Source organism: Diabrotica virgifera, chromosome 3 (genome assembly GCF_917563875.1).
Source record: "Diabrotica virgifera virgifera chromosome 3, PGI_DIABVI_V3a".
Lineage (NCBI taxonomy): Eukaryota > Metazoa > Arthropoda > Insecta > Coleoptera > Chrysomelidae > Diabrotica > Diabrotica virgifera.
Window position 1 is genome coordinate 236,369,752 of NC_065445.1, and position 18,109 is coordinate 236,387,860.

At 33.7% G+C, this 18,109-nt stretch overlaps 1 protein-coding gene across 1 annotated transcript in view; it reads right to left on the minus strand.

Moving 5' to 3' along the window:
• Window positions 1-13,318, minus strand: part of LOC126881606 (farnesyl pyrophosphate synthase-like) — a 79,910-nt gene extending 66,592 nt beyond the window's left edge. The window contains exon 1 of the mRNA XM_050645968.1: window positions 13,185-13,318. Coding sequence (XP_050501925.1) covers window positions 13,185-13,303 — 119 coding nt within the window. The 5' untranslated portion in view covers window positions 13,304-13,318. The remainder of the gene's footprint in view (window positions 1-13,184) is intronic.
• Between the last annotated feature and the right edge of the window lie 4,791 nt (window positions 13,319-18,109).

Below are 18,109 nucleotides of genomic sequence, written 5' to 3' on the forward strand. Positions count from 1 at the left end.
AGAGCTATTAAAAAACGTCAAAATAGTCATTTATACCTCTTACTTTTTTAAAAATAAATGGTTAAATTTCCCCGGTTACGTGGTTCTCGCAGCAAAATTGAAATTTTAAACGTTTCTATCTCGGTTATTTTTTACTCTACGAAAATAGTAGAATAGGTAAAGTATTTGTTAGAGAAAAAACTAAAATTTAGTTAATTATCATTTTTTACGTGTATTGAGTATTTTTGGAGTTATTATCAAAAGAAAATGAAAAGTACGATAATTCTAAAAATTCTGATTTTTTTAAATTATACCTTTTTTTCAAAAATATGCATTCTAAACCGGTCAAGATTGTTGAAATAATTAACTATGATAACATAAAAAAAATACTCGTGAGGACTACTACAAATTTTAATTTTTGCGGAAATGGCGTATGTTTAGTTTTTAACTTTTCCTAAAAAAATAGAAAGGGTTCTTTTATTTTCATCATAACTTGCTTAATTTTGATGCCATTAACTTCTACTGAAGCTCATTTGATAGGTATTCCGAAGTACTTTGACAAGTACTTAACAAGTATATTCTATAAAATGCATCGTTTTCCCGTTATGTAAGCTTGAATACTTAGATTTGAGTACTCGTCGAAAAAAATATATATTCAATTACCCATAACTCACTTTAAAATAACATTAGTTTAGTGCTTTAAGTAGGGAGTGTATTAAATTTTTTATTATCTTTAATTTTGGTAAGAATAGCTTTTTTACAAAAGCTTATAGTTTTTGAGTAATACGTGAAAAACCGCTTTAAAACATGCATTTTTTTAAGAAAAAATAAAATATTTGATATTTAATAACTCAAAAAGTATTGATTTATGTTAATAACTTTATATAACAAATTTTGCTTAGAAGTTGCCCCTCTATCGATTTCTGGTATTATTTTTAATAAAAAAATTTCACCCCCGAGAGTGGGTGGCAACCACCCCCAGGGTAAAAGCGCAAGTTAACATCATGTCACCTTTGTTCCTTGAAGTATCTTCTAACTACTTACCAATTTTCATGAAAATCTATGAAGGTTCAACGAAATCGGAGGTGAAAACCTTCAGTGACTCCACTATATCTCGTTAGTTTTAATATAAGAGACCTTTAAATATAGCTCATTTTAAAGGTCTTTTCAAGAAGTACAAAGGGTTTTACACCTTAAATCGACCGTTTCTCTGTTATTTGAAGCTGAATGCACCAATTGGAGAATGTACCAAAAAAACCAACTATTTTCACCTACCATATCTCTTTTTGTATTATAACTACAAGAGTTATGGAGGCAAGTGTCTCTTTGTTTTTTTTTATAACTTACAAAAATGTTGAATATAATTTTTTTCGTTAGATGCATAGTTTTTAAGGTATTCGCAAAAAACCGTTCGAAAAGGTGTTATGTTTCAATGAAAATGGCCAATTTTCAACCACGAATAACTCAAAAAGTAATGTTTTCAAAAAAAAATTATAGAACATTTTTTGTTTAGAATTAGGTTCTTTAGTAAATTCCGTCATAATTTTAACCAAAAAATTTTCCACTACTGAGAAGGGGTGGGAACCACCCCCAAGATAAAAGGACACATCGTCGGCTTAATTCGCAAAATGCGTAACTCCACATATTGGTGAAAATGTTATATTGGTGTTATTTATTCACATAAATGGAGCGCATCCGATAAAATAGCCGGTAAGTCCAAAACTAAATTGCTTTATTTATTATCTGCACAACAGAAAACACCGTAAGTCCGTCCCTGCCAATTTCGCGATAGCAGGATATGGAACTCCAGTAGTTCCCATGTTGTTGTAAATACTGCACATGTGCTCCTAAAATTTAAGTAAATCGTGCAGTAATTTAAGTGATTACATTCGTGAAAACACTCTTACTAGGTAAGTAACATTGTAAGTTATGGTATAGAATAATTTCAATGTTATATTTATTGCCAAATATTATGTAAATTTCTCGTATTTAGAGTAATTGGAGATAGGGAGTTTTCGTTAAATATAGTTTAGTGATACACATTCAGAATACAGGAGATACGCATTTTTCCCCGAATTTTTAGCGGGGCGTTAGTTTGAATTACCTAAATTTAAAAGTATAAGTGGTAAAATCTTTTATTTAAAAACTGCTTTTTGTTTACAGAAGATGTCCCGTCGAATTGACAAAATATTTAATGCACTATACAACGCCAATGAGAGGGCCACCATGCAAGAAAATGTGGATAATAATCCAACATCGACCGTTACTATATTCCAGCAATTAAGCAATATTATTGATGATGTAGATGCTACGATTATACAAGACGCAGAAATAATATTTGTAGACAATAATGGTAGGTTTTATAGTATTACAGTAAACCTTACTTAATGTGTGGGCCTAAAAGATAGTCAGCGAATCAAGAAGAAAAACGAAAATATTTCAAATGGTTTTTTACTTGTAAATAAAGTCTAAAAGTAAATAACCATTAGGTATCAGTGTATTTTAATTTAATTCATACAAAAAGTAACTTGGGACTATTTTTTAGACAAGCTCGTCAATAGTGCAGTTGACTATATTAGTTGTTATGATATGAAATTTTAAAATTTTGTATAATCTATCACAGCGGTTCTCAATCTTTTTGTGTCATGTACCACCAAATACTTTTTATTATTTTTGGTACCACTTAACTGAAATACATATCTAACTAGGTGATCTAATTAACTATAATATTGGTGCTGATTTTGGCTGTTGTTGCTTTTTGTGTACCACCTCAAAAAATGAAATGTAGCACCAGTGGTACATGTACCACAGATTGAGAACCGCTGATCTATCATACTTTTTTCTTTTCAAGGGCGAATAGATGATGACCTGATAGGACCAATATCTCAAACCTTAGTGAATCCTAGTTTTACTATAATTAATGATACTAATGAACATCCTTCAGAACTTCTTGACAGCTATGCAGAAACAAATAATGAAGCCGTAGGGATAGGTCATGGCCAGAATGACATTTTTCATGACAACAATGCAGAAATACCCAATGAAAATATGGAGACAATCGAAGATATCAACCAAATACTGGCCGGTAGCCCTGCAGAAAATGTGGAAGTTAGCGATGGCGATGAGAACAACGATCCTGATTTTGTAGCGAATTCAGAAGAGTCTAACAGTTCTGAATTGTCCGAAAGTATTTCAGATTTGCAGCATGGTGAAATAAATGAAAATGAACCTCGAGACGAAAGCCCGAGAAGAAAACGGTCTACAAAGTATGAAATAAACAAAAATAGTTGGAAAAAGAATCAAAACAGTTTAAATAGAGGAAAGGGAAAGTCTTACCAAGGAAAAAAAAGAAAATGGAAAATGAAGGTATGACTTATTAAAAGAACCAAAATCCATAAGAGAAAGTTGCAATTGTAAGTTAAGTAAAAATAACAATTCCGTCTTAATGTGCACTAAAATAAGTGAACCTGAGAGAAGAAGAATTTTCAAAGAGTTCTGGCAATACACTTGGGCCGAAAAGAAGATGTTCGTAAGAAACCATGTATGTGTAAAAAGTACCTCTAGAAAACGATGCCTGAATGAAGTTTCGAGAAGAACATATTCAAACGAATTTTTCTTAGGTTCCTCTAGGCTAAGAATTTGTAGAAAATGTGACTGTGCAAACTCATCAAAATTCTGGTAATAATAATCATGGTGTGAAACAGCTTCAAATATTCTTTGATTCCCTACCAAAACTGGAATCGCACTATTGTAGAGCTACCTCGTCAAAACTTTACCTGGAGCCTATTTGGACTAGCAAAAGCCAACTGTACAAGTTCTACAAATCTGATTTCTGCATAAATCAAAATGAGAAAGCGGTATCAATAGCTACTTTTAATAAAGTATTTGAAAAAAATAAACTTTGTATATTCAAAAAAAAGATCTGTGCGATACCTGTGTGTCCTTTCAAACAGGGAATATTTCAGAAGATATCTACAATGAACAGGACAAATATAAAAAAGAAGCAAGGGTTGAAAAAGATAATGATAAAGAATCCCATAATGAAGTGTTTACTATGGATCTTCAATCAGTTTTGCTTTGTCCTAAATCAAATGTATCCAGCCTCTATTACAAAACCAAACTAATTGTGCATAACCTTACAATTTATGATATTAAACGCCAAAAAAGCTTCTGCTATCTGTGGAACGAATCGGAAGGTGGGCTCACAAGTAATGAGTTTACTAGTATTATTGTTCATTTCCTAAACCAGCAGGTACAGTTGTATAACTTGAAAGAAAAAAGCACTGAGGACACTGAAATCATATTATGGAGTGATGGTTGCGGGTACCAAAACCGTAACTCAGCGTTATCAAATGGTTTATTAAACTTTGCATTGGATAATGGATTAACGGTAACTCAAAAGTATTTGCAAAAAGGTCACACCCAGATGGAGGTAGACACTGTCCACTCCGTCATTGAGAGGCAAATTCAAAATAAAAAAATTAATATTCCAGCCAGCGGTTCTCAAACTTTTTGAGTCATGTACCACCTACAGTTCTTTTTATTATTTTTGGTACCACATATACAGGGTGTAACAAAAATATAGGTCATAAATTAAATCATATATTCTGGAACCAAAAATAGTTCGATTGAACCTAACTTACCCCTAGTACAAATATGCACACAAAAAAGTTACAGCCCTCTGAAATTACAAAATGAAAATCGATTTTTTCCGATATGTCGAAAATTATTGGAGATTTTTTAATGAAAATGGACATGTGGCATTACTATGGCAGGAAATTATAGTGAAATTTGTGCACCCAAAAAAATTTTATGGGGGCTTTGTTCCCTTAAACCCCCCCAAACTTTTATGTACGTTCAAATTAAATTATTATTGTGGTACCGTTAGTTAAACACAATGTTTTTGAAACTTTTTTGCCTCTTATTATTTTTTCGATAAACCAGTTTTAATAGAGATGAGGCTTCTGTTTTAATATGTTTACATAACAATTTTATGGAGGTTTTGTGCCTTTAAACCCCCCAAATGTTTGTGTACGTTCCAATTAATCTATTATTGCGGTACCATTAGTTGAACACAGTGTTTTTAAAACTTTTTTGCCTCTTAGTATTTTTCCGATAAGGCACCTTTTATCGAGATGTGGCTTCTTTTTAATATGGTTAAAAATATACCTCAATCTGTAATTTATAAATAAATTTTCATATTATTATCGGGTCTCTATATAATAATCTACTATATAATAACCGTACTTAACAGTATCCAAATATGTGGTGGATTTGAAAAATATTCAAAATATCTCGACTAAAAACTAGCTTTTCGAAAAATTACTAAGAGGTAAAAAGGTTTAAAAACATTGTGTTTAACTAATGGTGTCACAATGATTATTTCATTCATAGGAGATTCTGACCAATAGAAATCTACAGAAATAAAAATTAAACTGATAATTTCCCGTCGTCAAGTATATTACGTCAGATGCCCTTCGTTGCTATGAAAAAATACATTCAGTGACATTAATGACAATTAATGTTTTAAAAATGATAAAAGTGATGACTTTCAACCGTCAAATATTTATAACAACTGTGTGTTTAATTGTACTAATTTGTACTTACATAAATAAATTACAATAAAATTTTGGTTTTGAACAATTTTATTCATGAAATAATCGCAACAAATTGCACTCGATCTCTTAAATTAATATAGAATTTTTGCCCTCGTGACACTTTGACATAATTTACTGTAATACAATAATGTACTACATTAAAACTGTCAAAGTGTCACTCGGGAAAAATTCAATAATTTTAGAGCTCTTGTGCAATTTTTACTGATAATTTAATTGAACGTATACAAAAGTTTGGGAGGGGGATTTAAAGGAACAAAACCCCCATAAAATTTTTATGGGGTGCACAAATTTCACTATAGTTTTTTTTAAGATATTCACATGTCCGTTTTCAATAAGAAAACTCAAATAGTTTTCGATATATTGGAAAAAATCGATTTTTATTTTGTAACTTCAAAGGGCTGTAACTTTTTTTATGTGCCCATTTGTACTAAGGTAAGTTAGGTTCAATCGAACTATTTTTGGTCCCAGAATATGTGATTTAATTTATGACCTGTATTTTTGTTACCCCTGTATTTTTATAGTGTATTATGAAGACTTACTAAGTACTACTATTTTAATTTTTTTTGTGTTTTGTGTACCACCGCAAGTAATGAAATGTACCACCAGTGGTACATGTACCACAGATTGAGAATCGCTGTTCCAGCAGATTATGTATCCATCTGTAAAACTGCTTGCCATAAAAGTCCTTATGACGTCGAATATCTAACGCACGATTTCTTCAAAAAATATGATCACCTCCAGTTCGTTAAATCAATAAGACCAGGCAAATCAATAAGACTAGACTGTTGTCGGTGCACCCACTGTAAACGATATCAAAGCTTTAAAATACTCAAAGGATGGTATTTTTTTAAGCTTCGTCACACCGAAGATTGGCAAACCTTACCAGTACGGCTTAATATAAGTAAAATGTTCTGCCTATTAGTTCTATCGCCCTTCCCCAACTACATAAAAATAGACTTAGAATTAAAAAAGAAAAGTTTCAGCACCTCCAACAATTAAAATTATCGATGGAACGTGATTATCACGATTTTTATGATAAGCTACCCCACGAAACATAGAAAAAAATGTTATTTACTACTTTTGCTGAATTTTCTATTCACTACTATATTAAAATAAACTTGTTTTTGTAAGAGTTATTATTACCTTTATTGCTTTAAATAAAGACGTATCTCCAAATTATAGACAAATTTTACTAAGAAAAATACCTAACTCCTTTATTTTGTTTTTAATTACGTAATATAATTAAAATTCAAAATGAATTCTTCCGCTCTACATTATTTTTGGTAAAAACTTTATACTTGTTTAATTTATTCTTTAATATTTGTCGTGTAATTAACAGAAAACAGTTTTTAGCGTCTCCTGAAAAGTTTTACCGATAGGAGTTAAGCAGTTTGCGAATTAAGCCGACGACATCGGCATAGGGTAGACTTTGAATTAGAAGATAAGTAGAGTCTAGGCCCAACATTTTATTAAAATCCATGCAGTAGGATAGAATTCGGAGGTAATATCCTATTCTTGCCCCCATTGACTGACGTATTATAAAAACCAGTAACTTTGCTATTCATAATAGACATTTATAATGGAAAATTGAACTTGACGTGAGTGGCCGGCTTAACTGGGCAATCACTATATTTTACCCTAGTGATTCTTATGTTATACAATGGTTTTTTTTATTTTTTTTTATTTAAGAAAGACAAAGTCGCATCCACCCGAAGGTTATTAGCGACATTTCTTTAACATTTGTAACAATATTAATAGGCCAATCAAGTTAGGTTTTTTCTAGACATAACGGAAAAGACGAGGTTTGACAGTTGAAATGTGTAGTATGAGATATTACAAAAAGACTACCATCTTGGGATTCATCAATTTTTTAGTGGAACATTTTTTAAATAAACAATCAAAACGTCAAACTTAGTTTTTTGCTCATAACTTAAAAACTTGTTTATTTAGAAATTTGACGTTCACAGATAACTTTTTCAGAAAAAAAATACATCGAATGAGATACGCTAAATGAAAATCGGTTAATAAACAAAAAAGTTATTGCAAAACGGAAGACAAAATCACTGTTTTTGAATATTGTTAATAACAATTTTATTGTTTATTAGAATATGTTTTACTATAACTAAAATTGAGGGCATTATGGTGTTTGAATGGTGTGCAAAAAATGGTCCAGATCTGTTAGATAGTTTTCGCAAAATTGAATTTGTTTGTAAAATTTTTTGAAAAACGAGCTAATTTCTGAGGCTGGTCCAGTTAATATGGCTGAATATATCTCAATAATCCGGGGCTCATTTCCTTCGTTAAGATGTATACTAACAGCCTATGAAAAAAAAAGTAAAAAAAATACATATACGTACACAAAATTATTTGTTAATAAATAGCAGTTTTTAAGCTTATAAACAATTACAATAATTTCGTAGAAATTAGATCAAATTAAATGGCAATAAAAAATACGGAAAGCTGGTTAAAATACACAACTTGTAAAAAAAAATTTTAGGTCGTACGACCCTTGGGGTCTGAGATAGCCCCTTTTTTTTTGAAAAAATCACTGTTACGTTAATTAACAACACTAAGATCTGAAATTAACCAATATTTTATAAGAAAAGTCAAAGTTTTTAACAAAGTTTTTAGCAAGAAAAAATGTTAAAAATTGTTTAAACAGTAGTGTTATAAACAAAAAGTATTTTGCGTTCCGACTAAAGTAAAAAATAGCGGGCGTAGTCGACTGACTGAATAGTGGGCGCGGTTGGCGACCGGCAGCAACTCCTAAAATTACGTTATACCGACCACAAAAATCAACTTTAAAATGAATAACAAATTTTCGTCATTCCTTATGTTTTCGAGGTCTCCGAATCCGAATATGGAGTTTATTTTTTTCTAGAATTAGTGGAACATGTTCAAAAATCGAATTTTATGCCAAAATGCGATAAATCAATTTTGATGATTTTTCAATTTTAACTCACTGTATTTTTGGTCGCTGTAAATATTTCCTTTTGAAAATTTTACTGTGTTATTTTTGAAGCATTTAGATAACAATACGATTTATCCAAAATGATTAAACACATTAAAAGAGAAGTTGTTAATTTTTAAACATTTTGTCGTCAGATTTCGTTAGTTTCATGCTTACTTAATAAAGTTGAGTAACAAACTTTTTAGTTTATAATTTTAACTAACACAGAAATAAAATATAATTCATGAAGAAGTTTTCCAAAAAAATTTAATTTAAAATATGCAATAGGAAAATGTTATGTGACTTTATAGACGAGCGGCACACTGGCACACCCCAAAAAAAGCTTATTTCTCGAGATACTGATACTAATTTTGGTAATAGGTACTTTATATTTTTGATGGTGCTGAAAACGAAAATTAGGGTTGTTTTGAATTTTACGTGGGGGAACATTATCAAAATCGCAACTTTACCCTAAAAATAAAAATCACGTTTTTTTGCGTTTAACTTGCTACAACTCAGTTCCATTGTAATATTTTTTTCTGAAATTTTTATAGTATATATTTCTCACCATTCTGAAGACAATGGGACCTGCTTCAATATTTCTGTCTTGCTATAAAGAAAGTTATAAATTGTTTGAAGTAAAAGGTGCAGATTCTTGAACTGCAAAGTTTAATCGCAAAAGTTGAGTGACAAAATTTGAAATTTAGCTGTTCAATTAATTTTATGTTAAAATCTAGAGTACAGAGAACACAATGTTTTATAGAAAAAAGGTGGTGTAACTTTTAATTTTAAGAAAAACGTGATTTCATTTTTTTATTTTTAGGGTAAAATTTCGATTTTGACAATGTTTCCCCATCTAAAATTCAAAATAAAACTCATTTTCGTTTTCAGCACCATCAAAAATATAAAGTATTACCAAAATTAGTATCAGTATCTCGAGAAATAAGCTTTTTTGGGGTGTGCCAGTGTGCCGCTCGTCTATAAAGTCACATAACATTTTTCCTATTGCATATTTTAAATTAAATTTTTTTGGAAAACTTCTTCATGAATTTTATTCTATTTCTGTGTTAGTTAAAATTATAAACTTAAAAGTTTGTCACTCAACTTTTTTAAGTAAGCATGAAACTAACGAAATCTGACGACAAAATGTTTAAAAATTAACAACTTCTCTTTTAATGTGTTTAAACATTTTGGACAAATCTCATTGTTATCTAAATGCTTCAAAGATAGCACAGTAAAATTTTCAAAAGGAAATATTTACAGCGACCAAAAATACAGTGAGTTAAAATTGAAAAATCATCAAAATTGATTTATCGCATTTTGGCATAAAATTTGATTTTTGAACATGTTCCACTAATTCTAGAAAAAAATAAACTCCATATTCGGATTTGGAGACCTCGAAAACATAAGGAATGACGAAGATTTGTTATTCACTTTAAAGTTGATTTTTGTGGTCGGTATAACGTAATTTTAGGAGTTGCTGCCGGTCGTCAATCGCGTGCACTATCCGTATCCAGTCAGTCGACTACGCCCGCTATTGTTTACTTTAGTCGGAACGCAAAATACTTTTTGTTTATAACACTACTGTTTAAACAATTTTTAACATTTTTTCTCGCTAAAAACTTTGTTAAAAACTTTGACATTTCTTATAAAATATTGGTTAATTTCAGATCTTAGTGTTGTTAATTAACGTAACAGTGATTTTTTCAAAAAAAGGGGCTATCTCAGAGCCCAAGGGTCGTACGACCTAAAATTTTTTTGTAGAAGTTGTGTATTTTAACCAGCTTACCGTATTTTTTATTGCCATTTAATTTGATCTAATTTCTACGAAATTATTGTAATTGTTTATAAGCTTAAAAACTGCTATTTATTAACAAATAATTTTGTGTACGTATATGTAATTTTTTTTACTTTTTTTTTCATAGGCTGTTAGTATACATCTTAACGAAGGAAATGAGCTCCGGATTATTGAGATACATTCAGCTATATTAACTGGACCAGCCTCAGAAATTAGCTCGTTTTTCAAAAAAATTTATAAACAAATTCAATTTTGCGAAAATTATTAAGCATATCTGGACTATTTTTTGCACACCATTCAAACACCATAGTGCCCTCAAGTTTAGGTATATTTAAACATATTCTAATAAACAATAAAATTGTTATTAACAATATTAAAAAACAATGATTTTGTCGTCTGTTTTGCAATAACTTTTTTGTTTATTAACCGATTTTCATTTAGCGTATCTCATTCGATGTATCTTTTTATTCTAAAGTATTCTAATGTATCTTCTAAAGTTACCTGTGAACGTCAAATCTCTAAATAAACAAGTTTTTAAGTTATGAGCACAAAACTAAGTTTGACGTTTTGATTGTTTATTTAATAATTGTTCCACTAAAAAATTGATGAATCCCAAGATGGTAGCCCTTTTGTAATATCTCATACTACACATTTCAACTGTCAAACCTCGTCTTTTCAATTATGTCGAAAAACGGCTTATTTTTTACTAACTTGATTGGTCTATAAATCAAAAATTGGTAAACATTAATTACAATTTGTAAACAATTAAACCTTTGGAGCAATAATTGGATTCCACGCACTAACACTTTATTTTTGAAATGAACTTTCAGATCGCTAGCGACACTCCGTCACTCTCTTTCTGATACATCATTAGTGATAGCGTTACGCGCACTAGTATTCTGCTTGTTCATATTTCCTTCTATGCCTATGTGAGATGGTATCCACAGGAAGATTCTTCTGAAACTTTCTTGAGCTTCCATTAGATCGGCCTTGATTCTTTTCTTAATGGGGTGTTTGTGGTATATATTTTGCATAGCTTTGACTTTGCTAAGAGAGTCGGAAAGGACTAGACAACAAGGGAGGTTTTTAGTATTTGCACGTTTGATGGCTTTAGACAAACCAAAGAGCTCTGCAGTATATATGCTGGAATTTAGAGAAAGATGTTGGAGCATAGCTAGTCGATGGATAAATCCATCAATATTCTTTTGAAGTAGAAACTTAAATCTTAATGTTGACTTAATTGAGATGTGTCACTTTCCCAGTCCGATGCCTCCTCACTACCAAGGTGTTTAAAAGATTTTTTCTTTAAGGACGTGATTTTGCGTTTTATAGATCTTTCCTTTAAATGGGGGTAAACCTCAGTGAGCATATCGGTTAAGCCTTCTAGGTCTGAGGTATATTCTTTAATCGTGACTGTATGATCTGTTGATCCCGTGATATTCTTTAGGAGCATGTCAAGTTGATCAAACTTTAGAGGGAAAGGTCGACGGTGATTTTCTATGAAGTTTTTGGCAGGGTCAAGTAAGAGAGAAAATGAGCGTTTAGAAGTGCTTGCTGAACTAATTTTAGCTTTTTTAGATTTTGCTTGGACTTTAGGCGGTGGAAAAATGTTACGTTCTTTTGAAGATGGGTCTGCTTCAGGTGAAATAATTTCATCAAAGTTACGTTTTGGTTGATTGATTATGTGACTGTCCTTATTTGATGCATCTGCTTTGTTCGGTATCTCCGGGACATTAGAAATAGACATTTGTTCACACTGAGAAGGGTTTGTATTATTGGGTGCTTGCGAAGATATATTTGTTGCGCTGGATACCGATGTTTCATTGTTTTGGTTAGTGTTTAGTTGAGCTAGTGGTTCGGAGCAATGGGATGCAATGTGACCTGGCTTCTTGCATTTAAAGCAAACTAAACTGTCTTGAGAAATGAATATTCTATATATCGTGTTGTCAAAAACAAGAGTAAATGTCTCTGGTAGTGTTAGATTGTGGGGACTGATATAGATTTGTCTTCGAAAACTAAGGATGTGATTGTACTCAGGCATAGAAGCACTAATTTTGAGGAATGTCATGGGGAGACAGGAACCATGCCGATTTTTTGTAACTCATTGATTAGCAAGTCGTGCGGTATTGAAGGACATACGCCGGAGAGCACAAGTCGTTCCGCTGGTGTAACTAACCTTCTCGCTCTGACAATTTTACCTTGTATTTCTATTTGACCATGATTATTTATAAAATCATCCACCATTTGTTTACTGGATAAATACATACATATGCGATTATTAGATAATCTAGAAGAGAAGATTATATTTTTCGGTTGAATTATATTTCCAAGTGGGAGAAGCTAGTCTTGAATTTTGGTGTTTTCTAAGGCACTAAAGATAATTCCTTGGGACTTTAAAGGAAATTCCACTCTCGACGCTGCCAAAGAGTATGACTGTGGTGCGTTTATTTGACTGATCGTCTTGTATTGTAGAACTGTTTTGTGATTCCATGTTTGAATTCATTTCAATAAACGTTAAGTGAAAAGTAAGTCCGACCCTGTACACCTGCAAAAACAGGTATATGGGTCTTTACTAAAAGCGGTTATTTTGCTGGTAAAACTGGATTTGTTTATTGACAACAATAACAAATAATTGCAATTTGCTGACTTTAATGCTAATTTAACTGGATATTAGGTAACGAGCTTGTACACTTACAGTTTATTTCCATATACCACTGATATTTACAATTTATAACTTATATTAAACTTTGTTAATATTAAAAATATTCGGAGCCCACATTGAATACAACATTATAGTTATCGATGCAGGACCGGTCTCTTATACAATGATTATACTTACGGATTTTTATCTTTAACATCAATTTGTAGAGATCGTAAACTAAAACGATAAACACCAACAGCTTGTTTAACTGGATTAATTATTAAACCTTTTAATATATTGGCTGAATTTAAAATCATTGAATCAGATTTAATGTAAAGATTATCTTAACTACCGTTAGTAACCAATAATCGCTATAATATAGTAATTACTTATACAGTAAATAAATGACAGACAAGTAAGATTAATTACTATAATTTTTTAATTTTTACAATTTTAATTGCTTTATTAGCGGCTTCTTAATTACGGCCATAAAACAAATAAAAATTAAGGAATTATAAATCCATGATATAAGTTCATTGATGATTAAAATAAATTTTATTCTGATGGGACTAAAAGGGATGCTTCTCATTCTGTGAATCCAGGAAATACAGTACTATGCTCTGCAAATAATACCTATAGAATAGATAATTGCAAGTTGTATTCACCGATAATACAGTAATACAGAAACAATAAAAACTAAAGAAAAAATAGTTTTGTGGTAATACATCTACACTAGATCAAATAATTTCATCCACATTTCTATAGTCCGTCCCACCATGACTTTACAGTATAGGGAATTAGGCAATGCAGTCCTTATAAGAGTTTTTAGCGCGTTGATGCCGATTTTATCAAAAAGAATTTGTAATCGGGCATTAGAGACATTAAATTATAACTGTTTTAGAAAGACAATCTACAATTTTAATGCTGGTCGACAGATTTGACACTATTCAACTGACTAACATATTACAGGAATACCAGATAATAAACATCTTTGTCTATCTCGGGTCTAGTATAACTAACGATGGTAACTGTGAAGCAGAAGTTCGGAGACGTATTGGTATGGCAAAAAATGCGATAAGTCACCTAACTAAAGTTTGTAAAGACAGATCTATCTCTCAAAATATCAAGATGAGACTGGTGAATGCCCTTGTATTCTCAATATTTTTATACGAAGCAGAGACTAGGACAGCTCATAGGACAACATTTCCATTCTAAACCAACTCAATATTAAAAAAAGGCTATCCACAATATATCTGCAACGAATTCTACAATTTTTTGGTCACGTGGTTTGCAGAGGGGACGACAGTTTGGAGAGATTAATTGTTTCTGGAAACGTTCCGGGAAGCAGATCAAGAGGACGATTACCAACTAAGTGGTCTGACCAAATAAAGCATTCAGCTGGATACTCATTCTGCGAAGCTGTTAGAGCAGTTGAAGATAGAGACCAATAAAGAAACATTGTTAGGAAAATTGGAAGAAATCATGATCCTCAGTAATGGGGAAACGACAGGAGAGAGAGATGTGTTTAATTTTATTTAAGGTACTATAGTTATTACGCATATAGATCCGTTTCTGCTTACAATCTTATATTTTCAGATACATCCTCATTTAATCTAAATTAAAGGATGGAAAAAGAGCATATGAATAATTGGTCATAAAACAAACAACCTACGTGCTGCAGATAACAGAGCCCTTCTTGCAAATAGTCCAGCAGAGCTGATTGATCTTATACGACTGGTCGAAAATGAAAGTCAAATATTTGGTCTGAAATTAAACATATCAAAAACTAAGGTCATGATAGTAGATCCACTACATAACAATCATCCACACGTAAGCACAGTTTGAGGTTGTGAGCTCATACTTATATCTGGGATCATTTATTACAAACACAGGGTCATTATATATTACAGGAAGAGATTAAATGTAGATGTGATCTAACAAAAGTTGCCACAGCAAAAATTACCAAACATGAAAGGACTGACAAATTTCAAGAGCGTTTTAGATGAGACTGATCAACGGCTTAATATTCCCAGTACTTAACTACGGATGTGAATCTTGGACCCTGATACAATCGGAAAGAAGAAATATAGACGCCACTGAAATATTCTATTAGAGACGAATGCTACGAATTCCTTGGACCGACCATAGAACAAATAATTTAATTTTAAGAGAGCTAAAAGTTAGCAAACAAGTCTCCAGTAAAGCCCATCTCCAACAATTAAAATAATTTGGACATGTTATAAAAGCAAACACAGAAAACAAGGAAAGGCTCATTATACAAGGAAAGGTAGAAAACCGAAGTGTACGAGGAAGATCCCCGACAAGATGGATCGATCAAATTACAGGAATATGCAAAAGACGTATGCATGAGTTAAAAAAATGACCAGAGACAGAGCAAGCAAGCAAGCAATTTGATTTAACCCGACCTGTGAGAGATGTTCACCCTAGCGAGAAAAGTACATTCGGATGTAACAATTCATTGGGGCGAGGTGTTTTGACCCGAGTGAAAACAGGGATCACCCCACTTCGCTCCAATGCCCCAGGTCATCCCTTTCCCCCCCATAGCACGCTGATGCGCGATGGGGGCACAACTATCGTAGCCAAATGCTCTTCACAATGGAATCCTGGGTAATAAGATTCCAATGTGGTGCCCTAATCGAATTCAAAACTAGGCCGCGTGAAGCGCTCTATGCCTTTATCTTCTGATTAATTATCCGCGGAACTAAAATTGCTTGCTTGGTCCCCAAGTCATTGTACCAAGCCCCACTGGACTCACTCCAATGGCTTGGTGCTCAAGTATTTTTTGTTTTTATGTTTTTTGTGTTTTTTTTGGTAGCTTACGTCTTTTTTTTTTTGTTTTTTATATTTATTTGGGGCTTGCGCCTCCTTTTTTTTTAAGGGCTGACTTTACCCGATCGTGATGTTGGACGTACGCCTTGGTTACGTGTTTTTTCAGCACTTGGTGTTTTCGAGCTACGAACTATCTACTATTACTTATTTATATTTTTTATCACTTTGCTTTCTCTTTCGCTCTATGTTTCTCTTTATCTACTTTACTTTATTCCACTATTTGTTGTTTAGGACGTTTGTGATTCCATCGGTGGAAAGCGTCATACCCTAACATCTCTCGTAGTATGGGACTTGGGTGGTGCTCTAGCTCCGCGAATTGACCCTCGTCTTGTCTGCCATCGTTTCGGTGACTCTCACCTGTTGTAGTTCTCTGAACAGGAATCTTTCAGCGACATATTTCGGGACTCTGGCTGTTTCTCTTAGGCTGCTGTTGTGAACCGCTTGTATCTTCTTTTTGTGAGTTTTACATACTTGTCCCCATGCGAGAGATGCGTATGTTAATACCGGTAATATTATGCTGTTTATTAGGTGTTTTTAGTCTTAGTTTACTTTTTCTGCCTGTGATTCCTCTTAATGTTGCTCTTGCCATGTTGGCCTTCTGGACTGTGGCTTCTACGTGTTTTTGGAAGGTTAATCCTTTGTCCATGATGACTCCCAGGTATTTTGCTTTATTTTTCCACTCGATGGGGTTGGTCAGCACCGTCAGTTGTTCTTCTGGCTGTTGCCTTCCTTTCTTTTATAGTACCGCTTGCGTCTTTTCGGAGTTGATGGCTATCTTCCACTTTATACTCCAGTCCTTGATGACTTCTAACGCTGTTTGCAGGTTAGTCACTGCTATATCTACGTTTCTGTGTTTGGCCGCTATCGCTGTGTCGTCGGCGTAAAGGCTCATAAGGGTACCCGGTGTTCCAGGTACGTCAGCGATGTATATTTTGTACAGCACAGGACCGCTCCCTATTATTGCTCTTAGAGTTGTCCGGTGCCAGCCAATGGAGAAAGTCGTGCGCGTACGAGCGGAGCGGAACAGCAGAGAGCAGCCGAATGGAGAAGGGAGTGTCTCGATAAGCTGGAATTTTCATTCCGACCACGAATGTAAGCGTGGAGCGAGTCGAGTACTTCTAACTCCTTATGCGAGAAGGAGAGGCAAAGGCCAATCTTTTGTATGTGGTGAACTTAGGGAATTTGATTTTTGTTGGATTCTCTGAGACGCTACAACGAGAGATTGGTTAGCAGAAGAGGCAAAACGGGCTCGATTTCTACTGTGCCTCCGTTAGGGTATCGACACTGCAAGGTGTAGTTTTTTAGTAACTTACATCGGACAGCGCCGGCCCCTGGGCGAGTAGAAGGAGAAAAGCAAGAGGAACCCTAACCCAGTTCTGTCTGGGTGAACATAGTGAACGCCATATTAAGATACAAAATATTCCCGAACAGATGGAAAGAGGCCCATGTCATCATGATCCCAAAACCTGGCAAGAACCACATATTCCCGCAGCACTACAGGCCAATCAGCTTACTCCCAGCGATCAGCAAGATAGTGGAAAGAATTATCCTAAGCAGACTGCAAGCGGAAACAAACAGATTAGAGATAATCCCAGAAGCTCAATTCTGATTCAGACCAGAGCACTCCAGCGAGATACAGGATTAACTGAGTACATAGCAGCTAGATTCAACGACAAGCAGTACACTGGAGCAGCATTCCTGGACGTAAGCAAAGCTTTCGACAGAGTATGGCACAAGGGGCTCATATACAAAATGCGAGGTTATGGGTACAGCGGAGCGATGACGAGGCTGATCTCCTCGTACTTAGGCGACCGGAGTTTCAGGGTTCGGATAGGACAAGTTCTGTCCGAGCTCGAGAACCCGGAGGCTGGAGCAGGGAGCGGTCCTGTCACCTCTGCTGTACACAATATACACCGCTGACGTATCTAGAACACCAGGTACCCTAATGAGCCTTTACGCCGACGACACAGCGATAGAGGCCAAACACAGAAACGTAGACATCGCAGTGACCAACCTGCAAACAGCGTTAGAAGACATCGAGGAATGGTGTATAAAATGGAAGATAGCCATCAACTCCGAAAAGACGCAAGCGGTACTATATAAGAATAGCCAAAAGAACAGCTGACGGTTCTGAACAACCCCATCGAGTGGAAAAATGAAGCTAAATACCTGGGAGTCATCATGAACAAAGGATTAATCTTCCAAAAATACGTAGAAATCACAGTCCAGAGGGCCAACATGGCGACAGCAACTTTAAGAGGACTCACAGGAAG